The 18948-nt window shown below is 44.1% G+C and overlaps 1 protein-coding gene and 1 long non-coding RNA gene across 2 annotated transcripts in view; both read left to right on the top strand.

Annotated features, from left to right (window-relative positions):
- eif3hb (eukaryotic translation initiation factor 3, subunit H, b) overlaps window positions 1–6421 on the top strand; it is a 47612-nt gene extending 41191 nt beyond the window's left edge. Inside the window, exons 7-8 of the mRNA XM_028963799.1 lie at window positions 3306–3438; window positions 6124–6421. Of these exons, the coding sequence (XP_028819632.1) occupies window positions 3306–3438; window positions 6124–6221 (231 nt within the window). The 3' untranslated portion in view covers window positions 6222–6421. The remainder of the gene's footprint in view (window positions 1–3305; window positions 3439–6123) is intronic.
- An 8343-nt stretch (window positions 6422–14764) lies between these two features.
- LOC114770538 (uncharacterized) lies at window positions 14765–15988 on the top strand. The gene is made up of 3 exons (XR_003743356.1): window positions 14765–14860; window positions 14981–15065; window positions 15753–15988. It is a non-coding gene; the product is annotated as an uncharacterized LOC114770538 (long non-coding RNA).
- Window positions 15989–18948: the final 2960 nt, after the last annotated feature.

The raw sequence follows: 18948 nt of genomic DNA on the forward strand, positions 1-18948 counted from the left end.
CCAGAAACTGTCTTGAGACCGTAGCAGCGCAGAGGGAGATGAAAACAATTCCGTATGAATCGGCCCAGAAGCTGCCTGTCGCTACATTATGTGAACGGTCTGCAGCCTGTGTCACTGTACCATGGTGCCTCCTGTTTATCTCTCCTCATTCAGTTAGTCTTCTGTCCTCCGGTGTCCCCAAACTGCTGTGTCCCTCTACTGCTCTACAATGCTCTTTGATTTTTGGTGCGTGGCATGGAAGGGTCTTGCAACGCACCGTTGTACATCTGGTCCCTCTGTCCAAGCTTGGACACGCACTTTCTTTCCCTCCATTTTTATTCCTTCAAACTGGCCTTTCATTCTGAAAATGTCATTGCAGAGTTCAGCCACGGTGTCCGTGTCCTTATCACGTGGTTTTGTCCGTGTGAACTCTCTAATGCAAGGAATTCAAATTCTTCTCCTGGTTTTATTCTTCGGCACTTTTTTTTTTTTTTTTTTTTTTTTTACATTCCTTTTCCCCTCCAACTGTGTCTGGATAAAGGGTAATGTCATTTTAAATCAGCTCTGCAAGAGTGCGATTGCTTAAAGCGATCCAAAAGATTGTAGATCACAGCAGGTCTGTCGAGTTGTGGATCAATAGCTCGTTCAGCGCTCAGTCGAATGAATAAAAAGTATTTTACGTTACGTGTTTCTTTTTTTTTTTTTTTTTTTATTTCTATTGACACTTTTCTTTGATAGAGGAACAAACTTTAATGCCAAAATGCTGAAAAGTTTTTTTTATATTACTATTTTATTTATTTACTTTGAGGGAAAAAGAAACCAGAAAAAAATCCTGCTGCATTTGAAAATGAATCATATCTGGCACTTTTTCCCTCTCTGTCCATTGCCACTTGTAGTCTACATGGAAGAGCATAATTAAACTCTTCACATAAATGTGTTATTTCCCCATTTAATGTCCTGACGTTTCAGTGCAATTTTTTTTCACTTACTGTTTTTTATAGACATGACTTGTCTGTCCTGAATATATCTTCAATATTCCATATATCGGAAATATTTATTTATTTATTTTTTTACATTTAGGGCATTTACCAGATGCCCTTATCCAGTAGTTACAGGGACAGTCCCCCCCCTGGTTAAGTGCCTTGCTCAGGGACACAGTGGGATTTGAACCTGGGTCTTCTGGTTCATAGGGTAGTGCGTTACCCGCTAGGCTACTACCACCTTTTTGTCCTCCTTTGACCTTATTTCGTCCTCCACTCATAGACATTTCTACTTGATGCACACAGACAGTGTGGCGGTGTTGAAACATCAGGTTCCCCACCACTCAGGGGCGGGGCGATGGTGAAGTGAGCGAGCGCCTTGCCAATAGAGCGTTAATTACGCGAGGGCCTGCTAATGAAGGTGATGAGGATGCTATTGATTGGTTGGCTGTTATGAACGAGAGCCATAATTTGAGTAGATATGAGCAGTGTTTCTCAGCAAGATGTTAATGATTCTTGTAAATTGCGGATCAGGGGAGTCGTTGCTCTCGCTGTTTATTTGCTCGTCTCTTGTTCTGCTGCGATGGGTTCGAGGTGAAGTGGATGTGATTTAAAATGTTGTTCAGATTATTGCACCTTGGTGTGTGTGGACATTCTTTGGAGATGTTTTCAACATTTTAATGAGACAAATGCATTGAAATTTTAGTGCCTTGTATTATTCATATCCAGCTCAGGCCCCCACCCTCTGGTCCTTACCATAAGCTACTTAAAATAATATATTTTAAAATAAAATCTTCTATATTAAATTAGAAATTCTAGCCACAAAGGCCTCAAGCTTATTGGCTTTGAACAAGACGCCAGGTGCTGGTTCAGTCCGTTGATCTTCACTTTTTTCGGAAAGTACGCAGTGAACCTGCTGCAATAAAAGCAATGGCTGGTTATCATTTCCATAAGCTTTCATTCATTTCATCCAGTTAACCTTGGTTACATTTGCATATTAATCATGAATACTCATGATTTTATTCATCCAGACTTGTGATTCATCAGTTACAAGTCGGTCCGCTCTACAAAATTCAGGGGTCGCCACAACGGATCAGCCGGCCTGTGAAAGGTTTTACCCCGGGAGCCCTCGCTGAAGGAACCTTCCCGGGCTTGGTGCCGGCACCAAGAACCTCACCTGCGTCCCCAGTGGTTTGGTTTCTGTATAAACTAGTTAATAAACGGACTCAATAATGAGCGTGGGCTCGACCCCCCGGTCCTGTAATGTACACGAGGGCTTTGTCGCACTTTATACCGCAGTCGCTATATGAACATATGAACCCTTCAGCAAGACTGTCCCAGTAACCACTGATTGTAAGTCACTTTGGAAAAGACCTTCTGGTAAATGTCGTAAATGTCATTGCACTATTTTCCCATTACAATGATTATACTATTAGGTATTTTATGCAGTTTTTAGTAAACTGAAAATGATCAGAGACAGTAAAAGGTACCGTTTATTCAATTAGTATCACCAATCCCAGGTCCGACTAGCTGGTCTACCTCCATGTACCACGACCGATCTTCAACTTTCTCCCACACCGCCCCTCTGCTACGTTCCCTCCACTGGCTCCCAGTAGCTGCACGCATCATGTTCAAAATACTGATGCTGGCCTACAAAGCCAAACATGGAGTAGCACCATCCTACCTCACAGCCCTTATTACACCTCGCACTGCACCTCGTATACTCCGAGCCTCCAGTCCTGCTCGCCTGGTCCCTCCATCTCCGAAGGTAAAAGGAAGACGTTCATCTAGACTCTTCTCCATCTTGGCCCCTCGGTGGTGGAATGAACTTCCAGCTCAGTCACTGAGCACCTTCACACGGCAGCTCAACACCTTCCTCTTTAGAGAATATTTAGATGAACTTGTGACCTTCTTCTTGTCTGACTTCTGTATAGAAACTAGAACAGAGTGAATAAAAAGATTGTATTCATAGTTGGGGGTCCAAGTGAACCAGAACTGACCACTTCATCCATGGTAACATGGAAGCACGTTGTAAATGTAGACTTTGACTCCTTGGCTCTTATTTTTGGCACGTTAATTTTCGGTATAAACGTTTTCTTTAACATCTGACAGTGTATCACCCCATGCAGGCTTCCGCCTCCCTCCTCTTCAGGTTCTCGGGTTCTTCTTATTTATAATTTTTTCCCTTCCCTGTCCGCCACTGGTTAATCACCGTTGTTTCTCTTTCCTCCCAAATTACTTCAGCCCCAGGGCACAGTTAGGTTAATGACCAGAGATGTCCGCTTTGCGCTAACAGCCCGCTCACGTATCTCCTCCACCCCCCCCCACCCCACCCCACCCCCACAGTACATCCAGAGGCGCCAGCAGGAGAACACTCAGAGGCAGAGTCGCGGGGAGCCGCCGCTGCCCGAGGAGGACATCAGCAAGATGTTCAAGCCCCCGCAGCCGCCGCCCCGCATGGACACGCTGCTCATCGCAGGTGGGTTAAGTGTCGTGCTGGACAAACATCTTATCCAGTGCGACTTCAGAACGTTGCTAATCAGACGGTATTGCTGGTTTGTACCGGAGTTTGAAGGAAGGATTTTTTTTTTTTTTGCTCATCCACCAAATAAACTAGCCCCTCCCACATTAACGATTAAATAAATCACATCCATGTTTACCATGAATTTTGACCTAATTGCACATTGCATACATATGTTTGGGGTAGGTATCATTACTACACCGGCCATCAAATTAACATGAATCCTCTGTTCAAAACATGAATTGGCGTTTAGGATATGAAAAGGGGGCGGGGCTTGTGTGTCTGTGTGGGATGAATGAGCCTAGAAAGTTTTCATGGCAAATGTTAATGACGTTGATGTTAATTTTCAAATACTTTAAATTAGAATGCTTGGAGGCTCTTAGTCAGCACATTGTGGAACCAGTCATTTCGCTGCGGTGTTACACTATAAAGGAATGGCTGTAAAGATGACCTCCGTTACCACAATTCACACACATGCACTTTTAAATGCACATATTATAAAGAAATACATACATATAAAGCAAATTATTTGATTTTTGGTGAGCTTGGTCTCAACGAGGATCCATTTTTCTCAACCGCAAGGAACTTTCTTCTAAATCCTGAGGGAGTGGGAACCCCAGGCACCATTAATCGCTGCCTCTTAACATTGTTTTTTTTTTTTTTTACTCCAAATTGTGCGTTGTTAATTTGTGCTTGCAATATTCCCCCTGGAAGTTGCGGAGACTGTCTGCCTGCCGGGGTAATTTATGCCCTTTATTTTAAATATCGAGACCCTGGCCTGATTATTAAAATAATATGTTAGAAATCTGGCCGCCCGCGTCTGCCGGGCCCCCGAGACCAGTTCCATCGCAGCTCACGTTTTTTCCCGCCGTAAATTAGCCCCGTAATATCACGTCCTGTTGGAGCAGGTGAGAGTGATAAAAGTAATGGCCCTGATCAAATTGTGGAGGGCGTCTAAAACTTTTTTTTTTTTTTATCCCGAAACGATAGGAAGTGCTCAAGCACGTCAAATATTTCGTACCGCATATGTTGAACTGGATGTGGAGACGAGTGTATATCCAGGCACCCAGATCATTACAATTAAAAGCAAATAAGCAGGAAAGAAATAATAAACCTTGTATTAAAATGCCATAGAACAAAACCTAATATCGTTTTGAGCATCTTTTTTTTTTCCTCACCAGTGTTCAGGGCAAATCACATTCAAATGAATTATCAATACAGACATTACCGTATCCATACTTGTATTACGCAGAGTATAATAACGCCACATCCTGATATCGATTTGTTGGGCGCAGCCTCGGCCGAAGGGTGTGGCTCTATGCTCTGCTGATTGACTAGTTCGTTACGGTTAGGGGCATTATTGAAGATTGAAGATTAGAACAAGGAAGGCCCTGCAGAGCCGGCGGTCTTTAACATCGATCCGTTCCACCCATTAGTATTCTTTGCCAGGAAGCGGCGGGCTAAAATCCCACCGTATCGGCGTGGTATGACAGATGGTACAGACCACCTTTTATGTCCAGTAGGGCTCTCCATTATTTTCTATATCTGTGATTGTGTGATACATATATCTAAAATCAAAAATAACAACAACATGCTCGACCAGTCAAAAGATTGGACGTCCCCACTGTGGCGGTTATGTAGCCATTTTGATCCAATGCAAGAAACATATTTAGCATTTGTTGGATCAGTATGTTTTTTTTCCCCATCTTTTTACATTCATGGCTGCTTTGGTCGCTATTGCGATCATTAAACTCTGCTTGATTTTAGATGCTCATTAACATGAGTGAAGGATAAGACAGTGTTCAGAATAAACCTTCAGGACAGTTTGAAACAGTCCCCGTCGTCCATCTTAAGGTGGTGGCAAGAAGACGAGTGTGACATTCTACCATCCCGGCAAAAGCTCCCTGATTTGGAGAGACGCAAATTTTTTTGCCCGGTTTTGTTTATTGCATAACTTCACATGCATGTTTAGTAGAAGTATAGTATGTGTATATATAAAATATATTAATATATAAGTTTAATATCAATTAATTGCAAAGTTTGCATATTTGAAATTGACTAAGGCAATTGTGGGGAAGAGGCTCAGATGGGACGATCTGTTCATTTTTAAATATTTAACTTCCTACAGTCTTTGAGAGAATACCCAAACCATCTTTTTACTGTATATGGTGAACTGTAGAGGGGAACAAAAAGTGTGTTTTTTTTTTTTTTTTTTTTTGGTATTTTTTTGTCCACCCGTGTCCAAATGAATCACTATAGTTAATACCGGCTGTACATGTGGTGCTAAAATAAAATAATTATTTTTTAAGGAGGGCATGGAGGTCTCTGGGGGCAACGAGTACACTGGCGTTTAACCGTTTTAAACTGTCAGCTGGTAGAGGCGGGGTGTCTGCTTTTCTGCAAGTGATGGAGTGGGGTCTATGGGGTCGGTAGGGGAACCCTCATTCCTCACTGTCTCTTAAAGAGCTTTTAAATCCGGCCGCACGCCCACCCCTCCACTCCACCGAGCAGAAAGCCAATCACGCGGGCCGCAGGCACCCCGCCTCCACCACATAACGGAGCTCACGAAGGGCGTGTCGCTTGGGCTGTCCTGTCCTTCATAGCACCCGAAGCTCACCTCGCCCCGCTTCTCACCACCTGCAGGTCAGATCAACACCTACTGCCAGACTGTGAAGGAGTTTACATCTCAGAACCTGGGCAAGCTCTTCATGGCCGAGGCTTTGCAGGGCCACAACAGCTAGAGGAGCCTGAGGGGACCACAGGGAACATCAGAAGAACCGGAGCAGAACCGTGCACACAGACGCTAAATTTATTGCTATTTTTTTTTTTTTTTTAGATGTAATTTTTTTTTCTGTGCAGCAAAACGTTGAATTTGGCTTTAAAGTGATTTCTATTAACAAGATCTTAATAGATTATTAATAAACTGTGTTCTGCTCCTCCTGCTGTCTGGTTTGTATTTTTTTTCACTCCAGAACAACAGTCTGCATTTTAGGTCTTTAAAGACAGCGATTCTTCTTGCTAGGTGTGGGTTTACAAAGTTGGGGCTCATTGGTAGTAGTTTGTAGATGGACATTCTCTTTACATACATACTCACACACACACACACACACACACCCTTTTGTTGAGAAGTGCAATTTAAAGCGACTACAGAGGGCACAGGGAAGTTTTCATGCCATTTGTGTCTAATTCTAATTTTATTGCAGTGCATCAGAAATTGTTTAAACGACTCTGACACTCACTACTAACTTTTTTTATTATTATTATTGTTTTTTTTTATTTCTAAGTCTGTGATTGCGTATATATGCACTGCTCAATAAAGCAAGACAATGCTAGACCTCATGTGACGAAGACATTGATGGACTGTCCCGCCCATTCCCCAGACCTGAATCCAATAGAGCATAATAATATTCTTAAATATTATGAATATTTCATTCAGATCTAGGTTTTTTTTTATTTTTAATAACAATATTGAGACATACACTCTACCAAGTTTGGATATCCCCACTCTGGCAGTTATGGAGAGTAAGATGGATCCATTTCGAAGAATCCCATGCAAGAAATATATTTAGTATTTTTTTTTTTTTTAACCTTCACTACTGCTTTGTTCACTTTTTTTTTAATAAAAAAAATCACTTTATGCTTTTTTTTTTTTTTTTTTGTGTTTCACCCTCGACTTCCTTTTTTTTTTTTTTCCTGTATGGCTTGAGGGGGTCAAATCACATACACCGTGACAATAAACCTCCGGGACTCTTAATCAGCCATTGGATTCGTTCTGAGAAGCAGAGTGCGGCGCCTGTGAAAGGAGAATATTTGCTCCCTGTTTTTTTTTTTTTTTTTGCGCTTCTGGGCCCTCTCACCCCTTGCAGGTGCATTAGAGCAATCGCACCCCTGCGGTCCCTCGGCCTCCCTACCGCAATTAAAACGGCGCATGCGAACGATTGTCCATTTGGAAGGTGTGTCGACGGGAGATAAAAGCCTTGAGTGCTGGTAGTGTAAACACGGGCGCGCAAGCGTTGGCCGTGAGTGCTTCAAGGTGCGTCCTCTCTTTCCCCTCGCGTCCTTTTTTCCTCTTGGACCAGTAGGAATGTGCAGCAGGTTTCTGTCAGACTTTGGGCTTATTGTTTCACTCCAGCGTAATCCCATTTAAAAGGCCAGATTTGCAAGCATCGCTTCGCTCTCCGACACATGCCCACATGCAGCTTGGGATATTTAAAATAAAAAAAAAAAATAATAAAAAATTGGTTGTACTAATTATAATCTGGACCCGTAATTGGAAAGTTGCCGGTTCGAATCCCTAGCCGCTAAGGTGCCACTGAGCAAAGCGCCGTAACCCCCCCGGTCATGGCTGCCCAGTGGATCGATAGAAAAAGGTGATGTGATCAGATCAGGCCAGACTGACCCTGTTCCAGAGTAATGCGTCTGTCATGCGTCGTCCCTACCGTACAGGAGTCAGTGTTGTGATCTATGGTGGCTTCGCTTGGTCAGGTCTGGGTTCAGCAACGTCATGAGGAAATAAAAACTCTGCTGCTTGGCGCTGAAATTAATTTTGTGACTTCACACGACTTCTTAAACCGTGAATGCATTTTTTTTTTTTTAATCAAAGCCAAAGGTGCTTCCATCTGAATATAAAGAACATGGTGCCCATCAGAAATACGAAGATATATGTGTCTGTCACTCGGGCTGTGGCGCGACTGGCGAGGTGACAGGAGCGAGTGACAGGTGACCAGTCAGCACCGCGGCCAGCGGCTGCCCATCGCAGCTCAGCGCTCGGGCGCCTGCCATCCCCACAGCGACACGATTCCGTGGCCACGTAGCGCCCGGGACGGGGGCTGATAAGAGCGCACCTGGTGCCACTCGTCCCCTTGTTCCAGCCGCCCAGCTGAGACCAGGCAGCCACTCGAATTAGCATTTTTAAAAATAGACCCACTCCTCTATCTTTGCAAAGCGCACATCACAAGAGAAGCAAAAAAAAAAAACCCCACATTCACATCCCGACATCTCTCGTCAGTTAACAATACGACACTGTAGTCCAGGAATAATAAATACTGATCACCCATCTGATATTGGCGGTCAGACACCTACCGAACCCCGGACTGGCGCACAACGCTCTGGCTCTTCTCTGTTTGGAACATATTACCTCGCATTTGGCACAGCAGCACTACGTTTGCACTTCATCTGGCCCGGTTTGTCTCTGCCGCACACGTGTGCTTTGCCAGTCAGCAGCTTTGTTTACATTTACAGCATTTACCAGACGCCCTTATCCAGAGCGATTTACAGTCAGTAGATACAGGGACAGTCCCCCCCCTGGAGACACTCAGGGTTAAGTGTCTTGCTCAGGGACACGATGGTTTGAACCTGGGTCTTCTGGTTCATAGGCGAGTGTGTTACCCACTAGGCCACTACCACCTTATCCAGAGCGACTTACAAAAGGCCCAACTAGCATCACACTTTGGTACTTGTCACTGTGTTATACTCCTAACCTGAGCTAGAGGTCTAAGAAATGTGACAAGGGTGTGGAGAGGAGGACGTCCACTGGTTCATACCCAACCAAACGAAGCATACCAACAGTGAGCTAACCGGTACAATAAAACAGCGGACTCAGCACAGCTAACCAACATCAGTACAGCCTAAAGGAAGGGACGGTCCAGCAGGGACAACTCAAACGCGCACAAAAGTTAACGAAAAGGGCACGTAAAACTAACAGGCTAACACAGGCTAGCAACGCAACAAGACACACAAATGAGATCCCCAACGAAGCTCCTTGTAGATCTCCGTTGACCCTGGGGACCTCCCAGAAGAGTAAGGGCCTAGCAGACCCTGGGGACATCCTGAAGACCATCCGAAGTCTCTTTATATAGGTGGAGGTGACCAATAGGCAGATGGTAGGTGGAGCTAGAAGGCTTCAACTCCTCCCACAAAGTCCACCTAAAAGAGAGAGGACACGTGGGAGCGTACGTCCGGGGACTGACGTACTGAACATTTTATGTCAGACTAAAAAGTCCCTTCTTTTCTGTGTTCTCTTTTAATCATAATTTTTGCTGCGTTTAATATTTGTGTTAATGTTTTATTTCCTTTATATATATATATATACCGCTCTCTTCCTTTGCAGGGCTGCGTTGCCAGACTGTTTGAGCTCAAAATAATTCAGCGGGACCTAATAAGTAACGTCTTCGAGGGCTCATTGTACTATTGTTCCTTCACAAGTGGATTCCTCTGTAATTGCTTCTCAGCAGAAACAGTGCCGGTGGGGGAGTGGAGGGGAGAGGGGGGGTGGCGCTTGGGGGCACTATAACCACACCAGAAATAGCAGAAATAGCACCCCAAGATACAAGGGGTTTATTCCTAATTTGACTTTTTTTCAACAATATCTTTGATTAATTAGAAAGAAAAAAAAACTAGAATTAATATTAAATAATATTTAAAAATGTCCCCAAGACTTTATGAATGTCCACATCTGCAGTCGACAATTGAGAGTGAAGATACCGTAGAAGATGCCAGTGGTCTTTGTCTGACAAAATGCGGCACATATGCCCGAAGGTATCCACAGTTTGGAGCTTAATTGAGAACTTTATTCATGTAATAAAATATATATTGGGATTTTGGCACGACCCTAACCGGCTAGACCACATGATACTGCACATCTGAGCTGAGATGGACCAGAAAGAGAACTGGGTCAACTCACAACATGAGTTCCCTTTCTGTTGGTCCTCTGTTTGGACTGACTTCGGTGCCTTTAAACACCTTTAAACAACAACTTGTTCTCCTGCTGAGTAACATTCCCGGTGTGGCTGTAACCAGATCGTCAGCACTTGTGTCTTCACCTATACGTGGTGGTCATGTTTTCTCCTAAAACTTTCGCTATAAATCGCAGTCCTTGACATTCTCCAATACGTGCATCCTGTTTTTTTTATTCTTTTCTTTTCAATTTCTGCACCGTCCTCTGCTTCCTAGATGACGTCCCCTCAGGAAGACCTTCACAGCTTCTTCCTCCCCCGTTCTCCTCTGTCATCCACGTTCTTTGTTCGCTCCTGCCGTTTGTGCGAGGCCTTGAGCTCAAGGTTGCAGCGAGCCCTCGGAGAGTCGTGATGAAGCAGATGTGAGGGAACCCGTCCATTGTGCAACAACAGGAAATGGCTCCTCCGCTTTGGCACGCGCTTACGAACGAGCTCGGCGCAGTGGCCATTTTCAGCGTTTGCATTTTGTGAAGTGACCTGTTTTCACCTGAACTTACGTACTGATCCACGGGCACCGCTGCACTAAGTTCAGGTTCAGGGAATTTCTATTGCCGCACGTATTCCTAACAAAGATGCTATTTCACAGCAAAAAAATCGCTGGATGATGACTGTACTAACTATGCTGCGTTTCGACTCAACAGCCGTGTACAGTAATCTGCCAGCGCACCACTAGGGGGAGCCTGAGTAACACCAGTTTGAGAACCAAGGCTGTGGCTATATTTTATATATGTCACGATAATATTAAACATTCATTAAGACCACACCACTTGACTTTTTGAGTTTTATGAACTTGGTTATTCATGGTTTAATACATGGTTTTAGTAGCATACCGTTTTGTGAGGTTTGAGTCAATTATGCCCATATTTCTGGTTTTGAGAATCTCTCTGTCTCTATCTGAATTGAATACGTATTTCTACGTCAACGCATCTGCTGTGTGGCCATTATCAATCCATGAGACAGCAAGCAGTCATTATTCATCAGCAAGATGGGCATTAATCAAATGCACAAGACTGTTATTTTTAGATATAAAATAAGATATAAGATATAAAATAAAATGGTAGTAGCCTAGTGGGTAAGACACTTGCCTATGAACCAGAAGACCCAGGTTCAAATCCCACGTACTACCATTGTGTCCCTGAGCAAGACACTTAACCCTGAGTGTCTCCAGGGGGGGACTGTCCCTGTAACTACTAATTGTAAGTCGCTCTGGATAAGGGCGTCTGATAAATGCTGTAAATGTAAAATGAAGTTCTAGCAATAGTGATTATCCCATTATAGTCCTAGTTAATGGAAGTTGCCATGTGAGATGAAGATTTTAACAGTTATTCGCGAGAAGTTGACGGCGTCCTTGACAGTGTACCTGGTGGCCGAGTGACATCCTCACCCCCACTGTCCTTTTCACCTGACGGGAGTGTTCTGTCGCTCTCTCTCTCTGTCTCCTTCTCCTCCTCTTCCTCCTCCTCCTCTCCATTTCTCTTCCCCTGGTTCCAGTGGCTGCTCTCGGCAGCCCAGGTGCTTCTGCCCTCTGTCTGGCCTTGGCTCCTCAGCATGTCCTCCCACCCGTGTCGAGGAGCGTGTGAGCAGAATCCTCCTCGCGAGAGACTGATGTGCCGCCCTGCACTAAATGGTAACGTTTCTCCTCCTGGCATCTCGGAACTGGACGACTGCATCCAGCCGATCAGCCATTGAATTCAGCACGTGGTCGTTATGCAACGAATTTAACGCGAGTTAGCGGTGCAAATATGGGCCATTTAAATATGTAAAACGCACGATGATGGTGGTGAGAACCCTTTTTTTGCTGTCACCAGTCAGAGGTACCAGTGGAAAAGAAAACGGCCACCAACCCGATCGTACATGTACACAAACATCACACGGGGGCAATGGGGGCGGACGGGTCAGGGAGATACGGGATATGGAAAGAACAGAGAAAGCGGAAACACATGGTGAGAGAGGAGGAGGAGGAGGAGGATAATAATAATAATTTAAAAAAATGCTGAAAAAACGTCACTATACACAACATTAAAAGTCTCTCTGCGACAGAGGAGGGGAGTGGGTGCGAACTCAGCACAGCGCCAAACTGCCATCCGGTCCTGCGGCCACCGGAGGCGCCGGTCAACAGACTCGCCAGTACCAAGCTGACGGAGGCGTTCAAGTATATTTGACATGAATCGTGTTTGCTGGCATTGTCCTGTGCATTTGTGGATTTTGGTGTTTTCTGCTTCCATAATAAAATAATGCCTGTTTTGTGAACGTTCTTTAAATGAAAATAATGATATTGATTTGCGCACACACACACACACACACCGTACACACGTGTACTCACAGAGTCGCCAGTTCAGAGACTTCAGAGTTTCGCCTTGTGTACATGCACCTGGGCGGCAGGAGGAAACCGGAGCGTGCAAACCAGGTCTGAACCAGGATTCAATCTCACAGCCCCACAATATGAGGATGCTTGAAATCAGCAGAGGAAAATCTATGCATGCAAACATCTATGCACGCAAGCTTTGCGCATGCCGTTCATTTCTTTTATCTTTTATCTTCACATCTTATCCTAGATGTATGAATTTTTCAGAATGTTCCACAGTAACCTAGTGGGTAACACACCTCGCCTATGAACCAGAAGTCCCAGGTTCAAATCCCACTTACTACCATTGTGTCCCTGAGCAAGACACTTAACCCTGAGTGTCTCCAGGGGGGGACTGTCCCTGTAACTACTGACTGTAAGTCGCTCTGGTTGAGGACTTCTGGTAAATGCTGTAAATGTAAATGTAAATGTAAGCATGTTTAGCCCTGATCAGTGATCATTGGCGTAAATTGTAGCTATTTTTTTCTTTTTTAATGTCTTATTTGTTTGCGACTGTTTGCAGGTTCTCAGCTGCTGCTCTCTCCTCGACTATCAGGTGAAGTGCCTCGCACCCACAGCGTGTACACATGTAAACAGAGGACTGACATTTCAGCTCAGGAGGTTTTGCACGCTCGCGCTTCTTGCCTCCTTCAGCTTGAAATCCATCGCAGTCCTCCTTCGCATGTAACGGGGTTCCGCTCAATCAATTTTGTCAATGGATGTTGACATATTTTCCGAGGAGCAAAACCAATGCAGCCGCGGTTGAAATCGTGCCCTGCAATTAACAGGCCGCAATAATCTTCTCAGACACTTCACGCTGCTGCGCTTGCTGTTTGAGATCTTTGCGTTGTCTTTTATAATGGCATTTTCTCGTTTATTTATTACTTATTCGTCAAATCGCATCAAATTTCAACTTTCAATTTCCATCTGTTAGACCCCGTCCACAAAAAAACTCTTTTCTCTACAACAGGTTTTCGGTTTCTAAAAAACTTGCGTCCAAACGGGAGCGTTTTCTGAAACGTCGTCATCCACACGGAGACGCAGGGGACAGCTTGAACGCAGTTTAAACCCCGCCCCTCTCACCTGTATGTGGCGCTCTAACGTTTTCCAACTGCAGTATTTATACTACAGTAGTTATAACATTTACAGCATTTACCAGACTCCCTTATCCAGAGTGACTTACAATCAGTAGTTACAGGGACAGTAACAGGGACACTCAGGGTTAAGTGTCCTGCTCGGGGACATGATGGTAGTAAGATTCCTTTCAAAGTGTTTGAGGAACAGAAAACAAAAGACAGGAACGTCTCTCTGAATGTTCTTGTGCAACGTTTGTATTGCACTCTGTTGCACCCTCATGCCAGTTCTAGTGTCTCAAAATTAAAATATAAAAAATAAACTGTGCTAATCTACACATTCTCGCCCTCACCGGTCTTTATATTTAACAGCGTAATGAGTAATGCACCGAACGTGAAGGGATGACCTTAGCTGTGCTGGAAGGGCAGAATTGGCCGTGCAGGGGTCCGCTTGGGCTCGGCAGCGCGGCAGAAATTGCAGGGCCGGTTGGATGGGCACGAGGAGCCCTGCGTTCAGGGACGTCAGCAGGGTGGGGTTCTGATATTGATGATGGCTTGTGGCGAAGAGGTGGGCTTAGTGACACGGGTTTTAGCGCAGGCCAGGGGGATTGACTAATGAAGACTTATGTGCAGAGGTGCAGAAAGCATTGCTCCGGATCAATTTCGGCCGAGAACAAGGCCAGATAACCTTGATTCCCGAGCTTGCTGGGAGGCCGTAAATTCTTTGTCCACAGAGCCATTTAATTCCCATTACAGGTAGAAAATAAAGTTAACAGTGTTGATATTGAAATAAGGACCATCCATTTGCACTAAGAGAATGACATGAGGAAATCTAGCATTTGAACCTGGCACCATTTGATTCTACGCATTTCTTTGCTATAAAAGTCTTTGCTATAAAATTTTGATTGGATTTCGATTATTAGTAGAAATATCTGTTTAAATTATTATTTGCAGCACACTGGCAGGTTAGATGATCAGCAAACACTTCATTTTACACACAATTTTCGAATTTTGTCCGTGATAATGACACTTTTCTCGTCACGGATGGTCCCGAAGTCCTTCATGTGGCCCGAAAAGTTTTCTAGCGAGCCAAGAGACTCTGTGTAAACTCATGAATACTTCTAATGCCTTGCAGAAAAATTGCCATGGTAACAGCCTGATGTGAAGTACTGTGCAGGAGGACTGTGTAATTATTCTGTAAATATCCTGTAATCTACACAGACGTGCAGGTGTGTATAGTATAATGTAATATAAAATAATGTAATATAATATTTAGGTCATGTTATATCTTCAATTTAGCCCCATGTTATAATCCCATTCTTTCTTTATATTGATGAAATTGTACGAAGGACAAAATGCTGCACGTCTCAGTCAGATGGGAATCGGATCTAATTTAATGAGGTGGATGAAAGTGGCTCCGTTTCATGTTTCCAGGTAAGTTCAAAAGGACATTCTTTATGTCAGAGACGTGCACGGATCATATAGCAATCATGCAGGATTCATCGCTGGAGAACTGAGAGGGCTTTTAGGGCACAGTTGTCACCAGCCTCCCACGCCTCACATGAACATGCTGAAGGACAAGGTGGGGGGAAAGCCACTCATTATCCTCTCTTTCTCTCGGCTTCTTTGACTTTGAAGGTTTCAAATCCGAGCCTCGCTGCCGCTGATTTCTATCCCGTCGGTCTGGGCTAATTGGATTCCACCTCCGTGAAAAAGAACAGCGGCGATGTGATGCGCTGGGTGGCGAGGGTCACTGCTCGCTTGGCGTTGAAGGCTAGTGGCTAGTTGACACGAATCCACGGCCCCACCTCCCTTCATCAGAGCTCCGTTAGTGACAAATGCGCCCCAGATATGCACAAGAGGCCATTTTGATCCTATGGTTTCATGCAGTTACCTAAATTCTATGATTGTAATCTCTAATGCACGTAAAGAATTTAATTCAGAAAGGAGTCTGCAGCATTTTTTATTAGATCTCTGGTTAGAATTTAGGCAGTGATACATTACCAATATGAACGCTTATAACGGACTGTGAAACATTCTAACCTTAATAAATTTGTTTTGCCATTCTTGATAGATATTTCTTTATATTCTTTATAGATATTTTTTTTTTTAACATTTCAGCCAACAGTGAGAGAATAACTTTGGTGGTGACATGGCTGATTTGACATGGCAAAGGAAGGAGATCCGGAACAATGGCTGGACATGGCGAGGAAGGAGGACACACACGCACGACGAACGTGGTGAACAGGACAGCGAAACATCAAGTAACAACGACCCAATGGCGAACAGACACAAACAGGGCAGCTTTATACAATCAGACACAGGTGAACACAATAAGGAAACATAATTTCTCCTGCCGGACCAGAACCTGAAAAGTGGTATACAATACATTCAATATTCAAATACTGGTTCAGTTGTTAAAGATGATATTTCCCAGATTTTCCCCCCTTAATTGTAAACACTAAATCAATCAGTGAATTCAACATGGAATTAATTGAATCCAACTATGTATTCAAAATGAAGCTTAAAGTTTTTCTTAGTGTGATATATAGTGTGAGATCTCTCTCTCTCTCTCTCTCTCTCTCTCTCTCTCTATATATATATATATATATATATATAGATAGATAGATAGATAGATAGATAGATAGATAGATAGATAGATTGATAGATAATGGTAGATTGAGTGTTTGTACTAGGTTCATAAGAAAAGTCATGTTGGTTGCTGAGGAACAAATATAAAAGTTGGTAACCAGTGTTGGACTGAATATTTAGGATTTCCTAACCTGACGTAAGGTGCATGATTATTAAAAATAGTTAGGACTTGCCACTACAAAGGCGAAATTGTAAAATCTTATCTCATACCTTCTATTTTAAGAATTTAAGCTTTCGAACTTTTAGAATTAAGACCTTGAATTTTATCGTGTTGGTCACATATGCCGGATGAATGCAGGTGGGCAGATTTTCGGTGGTTTTGTGCTACTACTGTCGATGCCAGCGCCACACTGACTCCCCACCAGCCCCTCCTCAAGGCGAAGCGTGGCTCGATGGCGGCGGCGGCTCTAAATTCTGGTTGCGCTCTCGGCTGCGTCTGGTCTTTATCTCTGTAATCCGTACACGCCGCAGTACACATACGCATTTTTTCCGCAAGGGCGTTTGCCAAATGGGCCCGGGCCATGCCAAGTCCCTGTGGAAACTATTTTATCACCCATTACAATCAATGTCGCAGGTACGGCACGCCGCTCGGCAGGCCACCGGGGGTCCCGTGACGGGCTGACGGCCCTGTCCAAGCACGCTTATGGATTGGGTGTTACCGGTGACCTTCGGCGCCGCATTACTTGGTGTTTCCATGATGCCCGTGCAGTACTGTAGACCGGCATCGCCGCGAGGGCCAATCAGCATGCCGCTCGGCATTCAATCTCACAGGATAAGAATGCCGTGCGGCGGCCAAATGTGTGTCGCGCCTCGCTTCTGTCCTTTCCGACGATTGCAGTGACACTGACATGTGACCTCACCCAAGCCGGCCTGGAGTTGTTTAAATTTGCTTAACTTTTATTCATCAAAATATAAAGTTGGCATCTTAGTAAGTAAATCCTCTCTTTGGTGATTTCTGCTGCTGTATACAGTTTTGTAGCCAAAGCCTTCACTGCAGCAGGATATTAATTTTGGTATGAATTAAAATGACTTTGGAACTATAATTAAGTATATTCTACGGAGATGTACAATAATGTATTTATTTAACTGTTTTATAAGGTTATTGTAATCTAATTGTTGTAATCAATTTCAGTGAATTCAGAGGAAGAACTCTGGCTGGCTGTAGGTCATTTTCGGGGGGCCTCGGTGTACCTTGAATGTCCACAGTTTGCACGGTCCAAATCGGTCGGTGCGTCGGGGTAAATCCCGCTGCTACCTAAATAACCTCGCACGAGATGGTGCCGTACAAACCTCCGCCTTGGCAAACAAACTTTTGTTTGCGCCTGTCAGTCGTCCGTTCGCTTTTCCCATATGTGATGAGCCACGGTGGTGGGTAATTCCCGACTTTCTTGCTTCTTCCCGTTCTTCTTTAAATAAACCCGCTACGGGTGCTTAAAATGGTCCGACTGCTGTTTTTTCTTTTTTTTTTGTTGGTTCGAGCATGTTGTAGTGTACTGATTTATTATTATACAGTGGAGTTTAATGTCGAGTTGGGGGCCATGAAGCCCTGTGTTTCATGTTATCTTCCATCTTACAGATGGCTGTGGTGAAGGTATAAAATGGAGGAGCAGCGGGTTTGCCGTGAAGGAAAGACAAAAAGTCCTGGCAACTTTTCACTGTTGTGCGATTAATTAAGACGTTGATCCCCAGCGGAGAAATGAGAAGAAGTAGGGTGGTAGTAGCCTAGCGGGTAACACACTCGCCTATGAACCAGAAGACCCAGGTTCAAACCCCACTTACTACCATCGTGTCCCTGAGCAGGACACTTAACCCTGAGTGTCTCCAGGGGGTGACTGTCCCTGTCACTACTGGTTGTAAGTCGCTCTGGATAAGGGCGTCTGGTAAATGCTGTAAATGTAAATGTAAATCTGAATTAGTTCTTCTGTAGCGTGATCAAATTCACGTTGCCTGGAGGATCTTTTGGCACTAATAAAAAAAGAAATAAAAAACAAACAAACAATAACACACACACACACACACACACACACACACACACACACACACACATATATATATATATATATAATGTCTGCAAAGCCTCTTAAAAAGCACCTAATGAAAGTGAAGTGATTGCCATTGTGAAACACTGCAGCGCAGCACATGGTGACACAACTAAATGTGTCCTCTGTATTTAACCATCACCCTGAGTGAGCAGTGGGCAGCCATGACAGGCGCCCGGGGAGCAGTGTGTGGGGACGGTGCTTTGCTCAGTGGCACCTCAGTGGCACTGAGCCTTGGGATTCGATCCGGCAACCTTCTGATTATGGGTCCACGTCCTTAACCGCTAGGCCACCACATGGCCTTTATATTAAGACACATGATAACATTTCGAAAGGCACCTTTACACAAATATATATGTACAGTTCAAGGTAAATTAAAATATTGTGTAAAAGTTTTATCATGTGCCCTTGAGTGGACATGTGCAGGAGCTGCATCCATGACTGAAGGTTCCTCAGATTTGAACATTTCCACTGTTTTTTAAAGCAACATGATGCGCTTTATCTGTGTTTTAACTGTTCCTTGCTGCCATAAAAAATAAAACTCACTTACGCACCAAAGGAAACATCACGACATATTGCTGTATTCATTTTTTTGTCCTATCTCCATTGCACACAATCTTTTCATA

The sequence above is a fragment of the Denticeps clupeoides genome, chromosome 20 (assembly GCF_900700375.1).
Source record: "Denticeps clupeoides chromosome 20, fDenClu1.1, whole genome shotgun sequence".
Classification (NCBI taxonomy): domain Eukaryota; kingdom Metazoa; phylum Chordata; class Actinopteri; order Clupeiformes; family Denticipitidae; genus Denticeps; species Denticeps clupeoides.